Source organism: Candoia aspera, chromosome 3, assembly GCF_035149785.1.
Source record: "Candoia aspera isolate rCanAsp1 chromosome 3, rCanAsp1.hap2, whole genome shotgun sequence".
NCBI classification, from domain to species: Eukaryota; Metazoa; Chordata; class Lepidosauria; order Squamata; family Boidae; genus Candoia; species Candoia aspera.
Window position 1 is genome coordinate 167,647,490 of NC_086155.1, and position 18,181 is coordinate 167,665,670.

The 18,181-nt window shown below is 38.1% G+C and overlaps 1 protein-coding gene across 1 annotated transcript in view; it reads right to left on the reverse strand.

Moving 5' to 3' along the window:
* The window catches only part of PRKDC (protein kinase, DNA-activated, catalytic subunit), a 108,490-nt gene that overhangs the window by 81,404 nt on the left and 8,905 nt on the right, over nucleotides 1-18,181 (reverse strand). The window contains exons 10-25 of the mRNA XM_063299249.1: nucleotides 17,173-17,330; nucleotides 16,440-16,586; nucleotides 15,237-15,401; nucleotides 14,868-15,036; nucleotides 13,924-13,973; nucleotides 11,538-11,675; nucleotides 10,905-11,057; nucleotides 10,609-10,724; nucleotides 10,165-10,324; nucleotides 7,736-7,822; nucleotides 7,413-7,532; nucleotides 6,861-7,020; nucleotides 6,375-6,481; nucleotides 4,691-4,781; nucleotides 1,807-1,970; nucleotides 292-444 (exon numbers count right to left, since the gene is read on the reverse strand). Of these exons, the coding sequence (XP_063155319.1) occupies nucleotides 292-444; nucleotides 1,807-1,970; nucleotides 4,691-4,781; nucleotides 6,375-6,481; nucleotides 6,861-7,020; nucleotides 7,413-7,532; nucleotides 7,736-7,822; nucleotides 10,165-10,324; nucleotides 10,609-10,724; nucleotides 10,905-11,057; nucleotides 11,538-11,675; nucleotides 13,924-13,973; nucleotides 14,868-15,036; nucleotides 15,237-15,401; nucleotides 16,440-16,586; nucleotides 17,173-17,330 (2,138 nt within the window). The remainder of the gene's footprint in view (nucleotides 1-291; nucleotides 445-1,806; nucleotides 1,971-4,690; nucleotides 4,782-6,374; nucleotides 6,482-6,860; nucleotides 7,021-7,412; nucleotides 7,533-7,735; nucleotides 7,823-10,164; nucleotides 10,325-10,608; nucleotides 10,725-10,904; nucleotides 11,058-11,537; nucleotides 11,676-13,923; nucleotides 13,974-14,867; nucleotides 15,037-15,236; nucleotides 15,402-16,439; nucleotides 16,587-17,172; nucleotides 17,331-18,181) is intronic.

Genomic DNA, 18,181 nt, shown 5'->3' on the forward strand with positions numbered 1-18,181 from the left:
TGAAGAAAAAAACATAAGGAGAGATAATTTGTTTAACAGGGTGGTCTCCCCTTTTCCTAACATTTGTTTAATAGTCCATTATGAAATGCCTGTTTTTCATGTTTTAATCTATTTTCCTCCTCTTTGGTTTCAATGGCTCCTGTGACGTAACAGACAAAAAGTAAGTTTTCCTTTGGGAAGGGCCATAAGAACAATGATGAAATCCAAAATCACTGGAAACCTTTTCATAATATCTTTTAAAACATCAAAAAACAGGTTGCACTCTGAAGCAGTAAAAAGAAATTTACTTGCCTGGTCCACATCACAAGCCAGTCGAAGCAGTACAGGAAACATACGTTTATACAACTGAAACATTGGTGGGGAATTCTCTTGTCCTTCAGGGATTTGAGCAGCTTTACCCAGCATGAACATAATGATGCTATGCAAGAGTTCACAAGCTGCAACCTGAAAAAAGTGAGTTGATCAGCTACTTCAATTTAACCCACAAAAAGGTAAGGGAAGCAAATACTTTGGGGGAGATTTTCCACAACTTATGACTTCACGCTGTAAAATTAACTGGTCTAAAATGTGCACTTTTGCCCTCTGCTACAAAACATGTAATCCACAACTGGATTGTTCCAAAGTAGCTTACCATTATAAATTATACAACAAGTTTTATTTGATGAGAAATATGATTAACATGAAAGAATACTATGATACAATTCTAGATCTTTAATTGTCATATCAAGGTAAAACAGTTTTGAGCAGTGTTGGGCTTCAGGGTTTAGTGACTGTGGTCTAGTCAATAGATTTCTTAACGTTTCGCTGACATCTGTGGCTGGCATCTCTAGAAGCACAGTGGTGCGTAGCAGACCACCTTGCCTCTGAAGATGCCAGCCACAGCTGCTAGCAAAACAACAGGAAATCTGTTGTCTAGACCACGCCACTAAACCCTGAAGCTCAACATTACCCAACAGATACTGACTGTGAAAGCCTACACCAGTATATTATTACAGTTTTGGTTTTACTATGCTTGAAGTTATGTTAGTATCTTAAAAATGCACTATTTTTCCTATTACTTTTTTGTGTTTGTGTGTGTGTGTCTTTGAGCCAGTTTTTGAGTCCTGGTGACTACCTGGACTAGTCCCCGAAGTTTTCTTGGCAAGGAGGAGAGAAAGAAAGAGAGGCCCAAGGTCACCCAGCTGGCTTCATGCCTAAATTGGGACTAGAGCTCATGGTCTTCTGGTTTCTAGCTTGATGCCTTCACCACTACACCAAACTGGCTCTCCTTTCCTACTACTACTACTAACATAAACATAGCTCTGATCTTCAATATCCCTTCACATTTTCCTTTAAAACATACAAATAATATATATACAGGGATTAACGTTTAACCAAGTAACTGACATCCTCATCCTATATGCAGAAAGCTGAGGTGAGTAATGCTTATGTTGTTGGACATGTACAGGAGAGAATCAAGTTCCAATTGCTATTTAACCATGGAAGTCACTGGAGCATTCTGGACCAGTTTCTCTCAGCCCAACTCATCTTACAGAGATGCTGCTGTGAGTATAAAAGTAGGGCAGATCCCTATGTATATCACCTTGGGGTCTCAGATAAAAGGCAGGATATAAATGCAACAGATAAGTAAATAATGCTACTGTGTTCAAAGATCTTCGCAGTTTATACTCATAGGATATTTATTTATTTGTACCATTCAACCCTAGGAGAGTACTTTTAACAATGAACCACAGCCTCAATCCAGAAAAAAAAAAGTTCAACAGGAAAAGAATAGAACCAAAAGCAGAAAAACAGTCAGCATAATACCTTAGTTTGTCTGTCACTAGCACAAAGAGCCAATTCAGTGACTCGAGGCAAGAATAAATCCAAGTATATAATGGGCTTCATATCAGCAAATGGAACTGCAAAATTTAGATGCTTCTCTATATCCCAGGATACAAATTTCTTCATCTTTTCCTCTGCAGAAGCAGCTGATATGTTTAGAAAAGAATACATGGAAAAGTTATGTTAGCCATATAGCTCAATGTTTGACTGAAGCTTTGTTAACATACTTGAAGCATTCAAATTTATCAGGTACAATCTGAGAGAAGGACTGTACTCTACAGACCAGATACTTAATGACACAAATATTTCTCTAGAATAAAGTTTTTAATAAAGAAGAAAACCAAATTAGCTGGAAATATTTCTGAGCAGAAATTTGAGTATACTTCTTGAGAAAAACACAAATAGATTAAACCACAGGATCTAGGCCAAACTGAGAAATATTAATATAAAACATCAAGTACAATACATCAAATATGTTTCTTTGACGTTTAGCAAAACACTTTAAAAGCAGAAGCTTAGGTTCCTCAAAACAGAACACAATTAAACCAAATGAACTCTTGCCAATGCATAAATAAGGTCTTACCTTATTAATTTCAGTGATCCACCAAGGATAAAGTATAAAATAGAAGTCAAATCATAGTAACAACACCTATCTGAAGTCAACCAGGTTGATTCAAAATGTCTGAGAATTCCTTAAGATCACAAATCTGGTAGTACTTAGGAAAAGCATACCACTTACAATCATAATTAAGTATCATCCAAGTAGAACGCATGCAGACTGAGAATTTAGCACGTAAACAACTATTTCTAAAAGTCTGAAACTCATACACAGTTAATTCTAACTGTGGCATCCAAGAATGGCTTTGGAACAATTCTAGTGGATAGACACTTATTAACACTTTTCCAGCAAAACCATTTGGTCTTCAATTTGATTAAAAGCAATTCTGTGTCTGCAGTGAATCTACTGATGGGACTTATTTTTTTTCCAAAAGAACACAGATGCGATATACTAACTATGCTGGAACACAGAAAGGGACTTCTCTCAAATATACCAGCCCAAATGACAAATCAAATTGGGATGAACTGTTTTTAATACTCCAATAGTTTTTGAAACCTCCCTGTAAAATTCATTTATTTGATTTAGTACCACCTATTTGTTTAAAATGAACATTTGGGCTATGTACCCTTTAAAACATATACACATTCAAAATAAAAAACCTGTAAAAATAAGCAAATTAAAACATCAATAATAAAATTATTAACCATTAAAATCATAGCAAAAGCGAGATACATTTGCAGATTTCCTAAAGAGAGTGAGAAATTAAATGCAATTCTCAAGATAGCACGATAGCACATCCCATAGACTATGAGAATGTAGGAAGGACATATCTCACATACCCAAACGAAGAGCTGCTGTGAATGGAGGAACCAAGAGAAGGATTTCTCCCAGAGGTCTTACAGTCCAGGCAAATTCATAATATGAGATGCATTCCCATTATATCCAGTTATTTATCAACAGTAACACTAATACTTCAAATCCCAAATGGATTACTGCAACACACTCTACATGGGGTTGCCTTTGAAGAGTATTTGGAGGCTTTGCCTGGTGCAAAATGTGGTGGCACAGGCAGTTAGGGATGCCAGTCATTCAGCACATGTGACATTTCTGCTCTGCGAGCTGCACTGGATATCAGTATGGTTCTGGGTGCAATTCAAGGTGCTGGTGTTAACTTTAAGGCCTTTCATGGCTTGGGGCCGGGTTACTTATGGGACTGTCTCCCCCCAGTGATGTCTACTCCTCCTGGGAGATCTGGCAGGAGAGGCATGCTCTGGGTCCCATCTGTGAGAGAGTGTCATCTATCCAGGCCCAGGAGGAGAGCCTTTTCTGCTGTGGTGTCTGCCCTCTGAAACAGAAACTAGACTTGCCCTGACCCTGCTAGCCTTTTGCGGGGCATTAAAAACCTGGCTTTACCATTGAGCCTGGGGCCCTGATAGCATGGGTCAGCCCGTGTCATGGGTAGTTTGAGTGGAGATGAGTCTTTTTGGCTGCTATTTTTTGTTATTTTTGTTGTTTTAACTTCGGATATTTTTCACTGTTTTTATTCTGTTTTAACTGTGAGCTGCCCAGAGTCAGGTATATGAGATGGGTGGCCTATAAATTTATTAAATAAGAATTTATTAAATAATAAATTGTGCATGAAAGAAAACAGAACCAGTATAGATTTTTCAGTGCAAGAATTGTATGACCTTTATACCTTGCACAGTTCAGCTGCATAGCTGCCAAACATGGTGCCAACTGCAACTTCCAGACACTTTCTTTACACATGATACAGTATACTGTGTACTGTGTTTTAATAGGAAGAGGCCAGGGTGTGGATAACTGCTGCCAAATTTGATTGACTCATTAGTAGTCAATACTGACGGAGTCAATACTGCGAACTTTAGGTGTCAAAATACATCCCCAAAATTGCATTCGGCTTATCTGCAGATGGGCTTATCTGCAAGTTTATATGGCAGGTTTTTCCCTCAGCTTTTTAAAAGTACCCGTATATCCTGTGGATAAGCTTATCAATGGATAAGCTGATCCTTGAATTTTTAACCAAAATACCATGAAAAATGCGCCACCCACAGATAAACCAATTGTGAAAATTCAAACATACAAAAATATTATCCATGGGTGGTACATTTTTCATGGTATTTTGGTTAAAAATTCGAGGGTTGGTTTATCTGTGGATGGGCTTATACTTGAGTACATACAGTATATGGGCAACTTACAAACAGTTAAAACAAATATAAAACAGCAAAAACAGTACAGTAATTTAAAACAAGAAAAAACAATATAAAAGCATGAAAATAAAATTCCTACCTGTAACTAAATTCCGATTGGTTTGTCCCCCCAAAGTTCCAAGAAGGCGTACAACTCTAGCTCTTACTGTTTCTAAAGATGGATCTCCCTCCTAAACAACAACAATGTAAACCAAGGGAAGCAACGTAATATATTAAAAACCAACTAAACCATAAAACGGTGACAAAAATATACATCTCATCCAATTGGGGCTCCATTCATCTTGACCCAAAGGCCTGGGGAGAGAACCAGGTCTTGACTGCCTTTTTAAAGGCCTGCAGAGTCAAGGCTAACCATACATGATTGCTCCAGAAACATACGTATTATTTATAAAAGTATTAATATGTTTAACATTGTCAATTTATAGTTTATGAACCTTTTAATTACCTTGTTTTTAATCTTATCTTAATCTTAGGTAAAGGTAAAGGTTTCCCTTGATGTAAAGTCCAGTCGTGTCCGACTCTAGGGGGCGGTGCTCATCTCCGTTTCTAAGCCTTAGAGCCGGCGTTGTCCGTAGACACTTTCCGGATCATGTGGCCAGCATGACGACACGGAACGCCGTTACCTTCCCGCCGAAGCGGTACCTATTGATCTACTCACATTTGCATGTTTTCGAACTGCTAGGTGAGCAGGAGCTGGGACTAGCAATGGGAGCTCACCCCGCCACGCGGTTTCGAACCGCCGACCTTCCGATCGGCAGCTCAGCGGTTTAACCCGCAGCGCCACACCTTATTTAATGATTGAAATACTTCATGCTCAACAAAAAGTGAGAATTGCCAAGCAGAATAAAACCTAGAAATAGAACTTCAGTACTTAGAATTAATGTAATTCATGATAAAGACAGAAATGAATGTGAAAAATCCTTGATACCTGGAGCACTTTCTGAAGGGGAAACATGCCTTAGGGAAAAAAGGGATAAGGGACTGTCAGAGTGTGCTGGAAAGCGTTTGGCCAGAGAGATCAGAAAAAACACACACCAGGCATTTCTATAAAAATAAATGTATTTACAGAAAGCACAAAAACATATTTACAAGTTTATGCATTCACACGCTCTGAGAGGACTGGAAGGAGAGGCTACAAAAAGGAAACTGAAACAAGTCTAGGCAAGCTTCCTCTAGACAAATCAGGAGCTTTACCTTATATGGTCATACCTTTTCACCCAAACTGAGGATACTTAAGTTTGACCTGTTCACCCTGCCAGAGTGATTTGTTACCATAGTAACTTAATTTCTGTAGCAGAAAACAAAATACCAACAGGGACTACACTGAGCCTTGCTCAAATCTAGTGGAACTGTTCTTGCATTAATAAAAATGCAGTTTCTCATAATTAGTATAATTTTCAAACTAATTCAGTGCTATACAGCACTGAACTCAATACTGGTCTAATTAATGTAGGGCATTTATCTTCCCACCATCATCAATTGTATTTTGCATTAGTTGTCTGAATTTCAGCCTGCTGACTGTGTAGGTTAAATTTGTCTTATGATTGTAGTAAACCATACAAAGTGGTTATATTACTATTAGTGAAGTTTAATTTGAAGACACTGATGGATTACTGAGAAATTCTTGGATTTAACATTTAAGTTCTACTCAAAACTTATTTACATAATAAATAAAACTAGCTGTTTTATTTAAGTAAGAAAACCTACATATCACTTTTCCAACTGAAAAGCTGTTATTTTAGAAGGGCAAGAAAACTCTTTACCAATTCAAGGTTCTTTGATTTTTTCAGATGTTGAATCACTACTTTGTTCATTCTTTTCTGGATGGCCTTGGAAAGTTTCTTCACTTCCCAATTATTCTGCGATTCGTCTATTTTAAAGAAAAATATATAATAGAGTATTTAATATGCTTTGCACAGCAGGTATGCTTTAGAACATTTTATGCAAGCAATAAAATAAGTCTTAATATAAACTCTGCATTTAATTTTTCAAGAAACTAGTTCAAACCCTCTCAAAGCCCCACCCCCCATGCACCAAAAATGACCAGCTACACACACATTCCATCAGTGCTCCTACAGATAGCCTCCAGTGGTCCTGTAGAAGATCAGGAAGCTGAATTACAGCCCTTTACCCCCCAGAAGTTACTCCAAGATTATTCAGTAACACATGAATGATGCTAAAAAAATCTTCATTTTCCTATATTTACTACTGTAAATAAATAATATTTGATGCATATTTATTATTTTTACCTGCTGATGCAGAAGTTTTCAAATAACCATCAAGGCAAGGCACAATGTCTTTGTCATAAGGTTGAATAGCATATCTGGGAATGTGGGCTGACCAGTCCTCCAGTGCATCCAGTGCCACATCAGCCATTGGAGTGTAGCTAAGACCCAGTTTAAAAGCATTCTGTAGGGTGTGCATAAAGTCAAAGTTTAGAAGCTTGGAGATATAAAACATCCATATTCCCCCAAAGTTATCTCTGACTACACAATGAACTATTTTATTAACTACTGCTACAAAAATTTAAAGGGTTAAAGTTGTTAAGAAACTTGCTCCTGGAATAAGATATAGACAAAAAAACCACAGAACCAAATAGACAAGATAAAACTACAAAATCACAGGTAACAGGTATACAAATCTGACATTCACATTTTGGACTTCTTCATTAATTTGCTCAATGCTGTGATGGTAATACAAGGAAGGCTGCAGTATAAGTGAAATGAAGGAAAGAATACTCCAACAAAATTATAAAATAATAAAAAAAAATCCTGCATTATTCAATCACAATATTAACCCACCTGCAAAGCAGGAACGTATGCTTTAATATCAAGCATGATTATGTCATATGGCAGGGAAAGCACAAAAGTCAAGCAGGATGCTAATAACTCATCTTTGTACTGCTTCATTTTTGCGGTTACCTGAGGTAAGAAGAAATTTTAATGCAAATAGCATAGATATTGCCTGAACAAACAAACAAATAATAGTAACAAATAATCCACTGTTCTTAAAAAAAAAAAAAAAAAAAAGGAACAATATTCTTTTAAGATAAACCCATAAAAGTGTCCTTTTAACTAAAATCAACGGGTCAGGCTTTTAAAGTAAGAATAATCACAGAAATTACCTCTTTTCCAAACTTCGAAAATAATGCAAAACAGGAACTCTTCTCTGGATCTTCAGGACATTTTTTCTTACTCTTTGGATTGACACCCTGGCAAAAGAAAAAATATGATTAACTGTATAGATTTTGTTAATCTTGTGTTTTATGCTTTAAAAGAACCTTTTGGATAACGTAAAACTATTAGGCAATTCTATGTACCAAACAAAAGTCCTGTGTAGGTTTCAAAGATTACTGCAGTGTCCTTTATATGGCATTTCCTTTGACGACTGTTTGGAAGTTGGAATTGGTTTAGAATACAGTTAATCGTTTTTAGCAATTTTGCTAATTTTTAAATGAATTACACTGGCCTCTAATTTGTTTCTGTGCACAATTCAAATGCTGTTGTTAACTTATAAAGCCCTAAGAAAGCTTACAGCAAGCATACCAAAGGCACCATTTGCTCACATACACAGTGATACCTTCAAATCCCTGAAAAGCATATGAGGCGGTGAGATTGATGAAGACTGAGTGGAGCCTCAACGAAAGGCAAGGTCTTCTAAATTTTGACATCTGTTCTATAAGGCAATGTTTTTCAATCTCAGCAGGTGTCAGATTCCTCCGATCAAAGGGTTCACAGAACCCCTTACCGGAGCATCTTCCATCACTTCCTTATCAAGAGGTTAGACTCTCTGTCGCGTGATGGGAGAAGGTGTTAGGTTGGAGTGTGAATTGCATTATTATGGCTACAGATTTATGATGGTTCACATCAAGGCCAGTCGTTAGAGATACACCAGCAACACCACCTGGATGGGAAGGGGGGTGGCATACTTCCATGGGAAAAGGAGGCAAACAAGGGAAGGTAGTTTTAAATGTATGTTTTAGCGGGAATTCTCCATTTGCAGCTTTACCTCTGTCCTAGTCATTTCGCTTCATTAAACAGTTAAAGGATTCCAGGCTCCTGACTGTCATTGTGTAATTGCTTGAATGGTCTAGTGCTGATGGCAGGCTTAAAATTTAAATTAAATTAAATTAAATTTTTTTAAGTTTAAGCTTAAAGTTTTTGAGGTTGAGAAACACTGCTGTAAGGCATCTCTTCTATAAGGCATGCACATGATAGTTACCCCAAGGGCTTTCACATCTCAATTAAAAATACTGCTATGTTTTCAGACCTGCCACTGAGTCAAAGAATTTTAATATGACATATGGATATGCATGGCTCTTTTTGTTCTGCTTTATGTATGTATGCATTTATTAACAGGGTTTATAGACAGTTCAAATCACAGCCAACTTTGAGCAGCGTACACTTGCCCTTGTTAACTTGGGTGATGACTAAACAAAACACAATCAACAAATCAGAGCCAGAAAATAACAATATAAGACCCTTGGAATAGCTGCAATCTAGTCCCCAGTTAAAACCAATTCCAATATAGCCACTCATTTAGTAGTCACTCATTTAGTGACTACTTTGGTTAGTGACCCTTCGCAAATACGACGGTAATAAAAAATTCATTTTCCAACCAATGCATGCATTTACAACCAAATTTCATGTGCCTGACAAAAAAACCTTCAGTGTGCAACTAATTAAGGTTTGGTGAGTTTCAGGCAGCAGCATGGTTCTAATTAACTAATTATCGAGCTTGTTAACTTGCAGCTAGCACTTTTTAGGGAAGTGCTGAGCTGTGGAGAAAAGCAGCTGAAGAGAGAGCTTGTTTAAGCAATCTCTCCGCCCTGCAAGGGGGCAAAAAAAGTACAAAAAACAGGTCAGGCACAGGACACCATACGAGAAAACTTAATCTGAATGAGATGGCAGCAACCACTGATCTTCACAGCATCTCTCTCTCTCTCTGTTACATGTTCATTTAGCAACCATTTTGCTTAATGATCAAGTCATTGAAATGGAATGCAGATGCTAAACAAGCAGAGGCTGTAATGCTGTGTTTTAATTTTATTGCTTTTGGATGTAGTAAACTCCTTCAGAAAATGAAGACAGCAGAATATAACTTTAAATAATATTTTGTTGTAATACTGTAGAAATCCAAATGATACTTCTCATCTGATATAAACATATGTAAAGCCCCAGTTAAGAGATTATACATCAACCATGAGAATCACAACTAAGCTCCCTCAGCCTGAACCATGGCCAACTCCCATGTCTGAAATGTTCAGGATAATTCACTTCAAAATTAGAATTTGTGACTAATGTCAAATCCTGGTTAGGAGCAAACCAATAGCCATTGCTAGGGCTGGTAGAGAAATATACAAACTGTATATATGATCAGTGGGAGGAGAGAGAAGAACCTGAGGTAGAAGAGCTCAATCCCACTTTTCTCTTATAAAAATGAAATAACCACAATTATATCTAAAACATGAAAGCGTGCAACAACTGACACAACTTTACTGATCCTTTGAACAAATTAAAAAATATATTATCGTTCCTGCTATGGCTCTCTCACCGCAAAATATTTAGTCTTCTTCGCAATTTTCATGGCAATAGACAGCAGCTTGTAAAGTCCACTAATAAAAGGTAAGTGTGTTGCCTGTATAATCAGCTCATAACCAAATGAATAAATCCATGGTTCAAAATATTTAATATGCTTCTCTGGAAGGATCTCTCTGCAAAAATACAGAAACAGCAACAAAACCAATTACATTGGAAAGTGGTGAGCAATATGACCAATGATCAGTTAAAACAGTTCCCAGTAAACCCCCACCTAGGAAGCCCCATTCCACCACAAAAGTCAAATGCAACTATTTCAGCTACTTTAAAAAAATCCTAAATAAGTAAATGTTACATTCGCGAAGCTTTGCCAGAATCTGGCTTTTAGAGAGAATGGTAAAAACACAGCACGTTAAATGATGCATCTCACAGATATTCTGTTTCTTTAGTCCTATTATACCTGCAAAATTCCACTAAGTTAATGAAGGCTGCATAGTCTTTAGGCTTAGATGGCTGAAGGTTTGCAGCTGGATCAGAGGTAGGAATTGTCAGATGAATATCACCTTCACGTCCATCCTGAGAAAAGAGTATCAGAAGCAGTTTTGGAAGTGATTTTTAAGTTTGCCAAATAGTCTATTATAAAATTCTTGCAAACTTCTCAAATAAGAAAATCCAATAATGCACCTTGAGTAAAATGATGTGGAAAAAGACTGAGTAATTCTGTATTAATATTTATTTTTTAAAATTAAGTCCTACCTTCTCTTCATTAATGTCCTGTTTCTGAACTGTAAGATCCAGCTTATCAATTACTTTCATGATAGATTTTATGAGTTCATCATATAACAGACGATTTAGAGACTGTAGTGGTGAATTTTCAATTAGAAAGGCTTCATCCGCCAAGAAGACATCCTTTATTGAGAAAGAAAGAAAGAAAGAAAAAAAAACTCCTGAACTGCACACTATATTAAATTTGCAAATTTATCAGAAAATACGAAGATAAAAATAAGTGAGATATATATAGAGAGAGAAATCCCAAACACAGGAGTTCTATGGCTCCTTTTGGTCAAATGTATTTATGGCGCTGTATTACAATTTTTTTTTTTTTACAATGTGAAGGATTTAACAGACAGGTGCATGTACAATGGAGAGGCCATCTGTGTTCATGCCCAGCTAGTTTGTTCTAACACCTGTATGAGACCTCAGAAGCACAAACATTGAACTGGACATGAGGAAAAAACAAGAGTTTAACAACTATGATCTCTGAAAAGGAGGAGGGACTGAAAGAAAGCAGGTGTCAGGAGACAAACTATTTATAGTTCTAGGAGAAACTATTATGTATAGTAACAACATATTAATAATATTCTTAGCCTTGGTAATGTTTTTCTTTACCTTCATTGTATCACAGCTAAGTAAGGTTCTAAAGAGATCCAAATAATCCTTGTATGTAGGCACTTTCCATTTCCCAGCCCTTACTTCCCCAGATGAATTTGATTCTTCTGATTTGGAAATATTCTTCCCAAAAAAATCCTGAAAGACATTGCAATATTGAAGTAACTATAAATAAAATGATGTAGCTATCAATAATTAATCTTAAACCCTTATGACAATAGATAAGAAGGAACATTTTGCCAAGACATATTGAAATATTCTATGAAATGCCCTCACCTCAGGAACATATACTTGGTACAGTATAAAGTTCTTCAAATTAATTGAAAAGAGCTAAATGATTCTTAATACATCTGGTGTTATCTATGTTTCTTACAACAGAAATCAAGATGGTTGAGTTAACATAAATAAATGAAGATAATAAATTAATACAGGTAATCCTAGAGTTACGACCATTTGTTCAGCAACCGTTCGAAGTTACGGTGGCACTGAACAAAAGATACAATCACAGGGGCGCTTCAACTCCCCCTGCACTCTTCAGTGGCAGCAGTGGGGTTGAAGTAGAGGCCTGGGGCCTTCAGTCACAGCCCACCTGCCACTGCCCCTCAGCCCCTACTTCAGCCCCAGTGCCACCACCAAGGAGTGCCACCTCAAGCCCCACACTGCAGCCACCCACCCCAGTGACAAAGGGCAAAGCCCCAGCCACCTCCACCACCCTGTGTTCCGCTGGCCCTGTCACCCTACCAGCCCAGTGCTCCGCTCACTCTGCCACCCTTCTAGCCCTGCTGCCCTGTGCTCCATTGGCCCTGCTGGCCTGCTCGGCTTGCCGCCCTGTTCTCTGCTGGCCCTGCTGCCCTGCACTCTACTCTGCTCCCCTGCCACCCTGCACTTTGCTGGTCCTGTGCGAGGCAGCTGCTGGCCATGCCAGGCCTTCTCACAATACTTTGGAAGGATTCTGAGGCTTTCTAAAACCTTGCAAGAAGGCCACGCCTGCCATTCTCTATATTATGTGGGCTGTTCTTGCAATGCTCCAGAAAGCCTTCAGAAAGCTTCTGAGGCCTTCCAAAGCATCGTGAGAATGGTGAGCACCCTCGGAAAGAAGGCCTGGCACAGCCAGCAGCTGCCTCGCATAGAGCCAGGCCAGGCACACCTCATCAGCAGTATGAGGAAGACAGCAAAGGTCAGCTGGGGTGGCAGGACCGGCAGGGTGATCAGAGCACATGGCTGGCAGGGCCAGCAGAGCACAGGATGGCAAGGCTGGCAGAGGCGGAGGAGTGCAAGGTGGCCAAAAGGGCAGAGATGCGGGGAGACAGGCAGGTGGGGGGAGTGAAGAGGAGGCAGTCCCTTACCTTACTGAGGATCACAGCTGGGAGGGACCAAGCCGGGAGTAGCTTGGATTGGGGTGGGTCCTCGCCTAACGACCAGTGGGATTCAGTTAGCAATGGCAATGGGGAGCGCCGGGACTGCCGTCACTAAGCAATGCAGTCATGTGATGTTGCATTTTACCACTGCATTGTTTAGCGATGGAAATTCCGGTCCCAATTACTATCATAAATCGAGGACTACCTGTAAATGTATCTACTATACAATTTAGACATTTAACATTATTTTAACATTACGATACCCCTTACAATTGTTATACAGGTAGTCCTCACTTACTAACTGCCTCATTCAGAGACTGTTCGAAGTTACAAAGGTGCTGTCCCTCAGTCACTGATTGCCATTAGTCAGTTATGGCCATTGCAGTGCCCCTGGGGTCACGTGATCAAAATTTGGGCACTTGGTAACTGGCCCACATTTATGACTGCAGCATGCATTTCCACTCCACTCACCTATCTATCTCCCCACATCTCCATCCTTTTGGCTGCCCCGCATTCTGCCACTGTCTACCACTGCTGTCCCCCACCACCCGGCAGCTGACCATCTCTGTCTTCCTCCTGCTGCTGGCACAGGATCCAGGTGCTGGGCAAGGGCATGGCCCTGGGACATATATAGCAAGCATGGCAGAGCAGCAGAGCTTTGCCAGCTGAAGGGAACTTGTCAGGTCCAGCCAGGGAGGAGGCAATGGAATGGAGCCAGCGGAGGAGGCAGGGCGGTGGTGTGTGTGACAGCTCTCTGGTGAAGGTGGCAGACAGGGGGGGAGAATAACTACCATTTGTTCAGTGCCGCCGTAACTTCAAAGAGTCACTGAATGAATGGTTGTTAAGTGAGGACTACCTGCAGCAGGCATGCTCTTTGTCAAGCCATGTTCAAAATCACCTGGTAAGGGAGAAAAAATCTTGCAATTTATAAAACAGGGCCCCTAAATTACAAATAAATGCTAGAGTACTGATACTTTTTCAATTCTGTAAACACACATTTAAATTCCACAAAACCCCAGTGAACTTACCCTTGAAAAGACCAGTGGCTTTGAACAGATTCTGATTAAACCCTGATGCACTGAAAATGAAGACAGTTTAATGCTTTAATTTAGTATTTCGATAAACTGGCCTCAAACAAACATCGCTAATGTCCTAATGCAACAAAAATTCTATCTTCCCATTACAGAAAAGAGCCAGCAGCTGTTGCAATAATCAATCTGTTGTATTTCTCTGAGGCCTAAATATGCACCCAATTTCATGACAGACTTTTTTGCTACTTGGCAAAATGCAACATTTGAGTACACATAAAACTGAAACAAAGAAGAGCACAGAAATCTGGGTAGGATAAAAAGGAGTGTATTTGCTCCAAGTTACATATGTTTTTAGACTGACAGTTTCCAACTTTGCAGTGGCCACTGAACTCAAAGAAAATGAAAAACTTCAAGGAACTCCCAAGGAGAGAACAACACCCCTACCAACACAAGCAGGACAAACTATGGTATATAAACAGAGAGCAAGGCCCACTCCCTTTTCACACTGAAGATGTTGCCTGAAGATGTTCATTTAGGCAATGAAACATCTGCAAGAAAACAATAAGGCTCAGAGAGCACTAAGGACTCCACAGAACAGTAAGTGAAAACTAATATTTAAGTCATTATGGTCATGGAGGAATAAAATTAAAAAATAATAATCAAAGTCAGCAAAAGGTGGAAAGTGTGATGGGAGTTGGGGGAAAGCTGTTCCAGAGGTCATAATCCAAACTGAAGGCTTGCATTATAAGATGCAAACTTGAGGAAATTAAATTTAATAATATATCCTAATTGTTGCAAAAGTTAAATAGCAATTATCAGGAAATTCCTAAGCTTATCATTGCTACTGTTTCCTTAAATTTATAATGTTATTGAAGCCTAAACTCATACTGAAGTAAAAGGATATACAAATTATACACATTTCTACACAACTGAATACTTACCGACAGTGCTCATAAAACTCCACAGAACAGGGCCTTTTGCTGCCAAAGCTAAAAATACCTTTACAATAGATTTACAACATGCAGTTTGCATCTTGGCACTATATTGTGGGAAACTATCTATTTGAACTACTATAAGACGTTCAAGAACTGGAGTGTATACCTCTGGAATCTAGAAGAAGAAGGATAGGATATTAGAAGATAGTAGCGGCATGTTCTCTAAAATTATTTTCCAAGTGAAAAACCATTTTTTGTTGTCTTTTTCAACCAGAAAAAAAAATTATACCAGCACCTTTATCAACAGAGGTTCATGTATTTCCTGAACTGAAAATACAAATAGCCTCACAAATTAGGTTTAAACTGCTTACTTACGGTGTCCAGGTGGAATATAACACTTGCAATGGATTGAAGAAAGCTTGGTAGCTGATACACATGATCATCAATTGTTTCTGCCTCAGTAAGATACATTTGCTTACAGCGCTGAAGGAGTTCAACATACATGAAGTCAACATCCTTTGGATTGATAACTTTACAAGGCTTTAAGTGGAGAAAAAATACAAATATTAAGATTATATAGGGTTAAAACTAGGAATATGCAAAATTCATCAATTAGGGAGCAGACAACTCTGGACTGTTTCACTTCCTCTTATGGACCCTGTCAAACTTCTTTTGGAAACTACTCATTCACTCATCAATGGAGATGATCCAGAAGAAGTTTCACATGGTCTGACTTCTTTGAAATATTCTGTCCCAAATCAACAAATTTTGCCTATCTCTAGTTAAAATATTCAGTAGAAATAAATTGATAATTAGAAAATCCAGGGAGATGTACAAAGAAGTCTCTAACACAGCTTGCTCAAAATATCTTCTGCCCATCAAATATGGAGTTCTTCTCTGGCATTCTGATATTGCATTAAATATCCAGTCACATTTATGTGCAAATTTCAAGATTATTAACACAAAGGAACTGAATTGGGATGTAACATGATATCCAAAGAATACCACTTTTTCTGTCAATCTACTGCATAATAAAAGTGTTTAATAACACCGGGGATCTATATTATATTATATTGACTTGGATCCAAAATCTAACTAGAACGAATTCCCAACTGGGAATACAGGAATCAAGAGCAGCCTGAACTATTTGAAAAGGTTTTCTGGATAAGTCTCCTGAGGCCAGTTAAAAAACTATAAATTGGAACAGAAGGCACCTATGTGCCTTCTATTCAAAATAAAACATTTACAAAAAGCCTTCATGACTATCCATTTCTTATTTAATAGCTCTACTGAGGAACATGTTCAAAATTCATTCAATAATCTTAATTATTTTGTGCGCAAAGGGAACTAAATTTAAAGAAAAAAGGGAAATTTCTTAGTTAAAAATACCTCCTTGATTGCAATGTTCCTAAAGTCTGTATTAAAGTGAAGCAGAACTTTACTTGTAGCGCAGCATAGGAATTAACAAATTTTCTACAAAAAAAAATGATCTGCTGAATATACAAAATAAAACCCTATTCCCCTTCCTAGTACTGCATTCCTTCAAAATACCTTTAAACCATGAAGAAAACTACATACCGCTGCAAATAGTCCATAACCACGAATAGCAATGGACAGTTCTTTGTTGCTAGCATCCATATTTCTGATGATAGCATAAAACTGTTCCATAAAGAAGTGTAACTTGCTCTTATGCATTTGAATATCTTTGGCAACCATTGATGAAACCTAAAAATTATACATAAAACTAGCAATTTTACCATTTGAATATTCAAATTTTTTCAACAATCTTACATTTATCTTTGTATTATCAAAATTGCTATTTAACTATTTCCCAGAAAAATGTAATAAAATGCTAATACTTTTGAAAGAAGAAGAAATTGTGCTCTGATTCTAAAAGTAGCATAATAAAACTTTTAAGAAGCCTGCAATCCCACGGGCCATCAGATATCCTCTAAGTGGTGAGAGATCTGCCTTTAAAAGGGAGAATAAATTCGGGATGACCTCTCTATGCCCTCATGGAAACCTCCGAGACCCTTGTACCTCTGAACTCAATCTGACACTGATGATCACAAAAGGGAAGGAAGTAGATAAAATATGGCTACCTTAGGCAGATTTCAGACAATTTTGAATTCACTGGATCTAAAGCCCTTCCCACCTTCTTCCAAAATATATGCCAGGCTAGAGCTACTATGCATAGTTCATTTCTTACTAGTTACGATCAAAGGCAAACTAACACATAAACTGTTCCACTATAGTATTTACATTCTAGGAATTCAACCATGTATTGAGTTAACAGCTGTATTTATTGTACCTGTTTAAGAAATGAATCCAACGCAGAATTACCAGCTTTCCTGAGTTCTGCATTTTGGTGGCCACACCATTTGGACATTGTTTGAAACAGTAAGACATAATTGTCTAAAAGACAAGTGCTGAACTGAACAGCATGCTTACTGAATAAATGTAGACCAGCTGTAAAGTAAACATTTTAATTGAAATTGAACACTTCGTTTCAGTTAAATCCTAAATGTTTTTATAATAAGACTTTAACAGTTTTGAATGATTACAGTCATGTTTATCAAATTACTTCTTTTAACAAAATTGTTCTCTATCTATCTATCTATCTATCTATCAAATTTTGCCACCACCCACCTCCCCCCAGAGGAGGGACTCTGGGCAGTTTACAATAAAAGTAAAAGATTTAAAATACAGTAAAACCATGAATACGTAAAATATAAATATAAATACAAGATATAAATATAAAATAAAATCCAGATGGCAATGAAAGTTCTAATTCAGTTCGTGTGTATATGAGGGTCATTTTAGGGTGCCAGCTATCCCCAAGAATGAGTACTTCCCTTCCCACCTCAAGCAAGGTGGCAGAGCCAGGTCTTCAGCTTCTTCCAGGTCTTCCAGAGAGGGCGCTTGCCTCACCTCTGGGGTTCCAAAGGACAGGAGCCACTGCAGAGAAAGCCCTCTTCCTGGACCCCGTGAGATGGAATTCTCTTACAGACGGGATCTGTAACATGCCTTCTCTGCATGACCGGGTGGGACCAGCTGATGTAAAGGGAATGAGACAGTCCCTCAGGTAGCCTGGATTGTTACCTATTGTTACTTTTAAATATTTCCTTGCAGGAAAAAAAAAACAGATAATATCTGCTATGTCTTTTCTAAATGGAAGGCATATGTCAGTCTACCCTAAACATTGATTATATTGCTAATAATGGGAGCTGAAATTCAAAATAACTAAAGAAACCAGCTCAATGTGTTATTACAGAAACTATTTCTGTCCTCACATAACTATTTCATAAAAAACAAGAAGT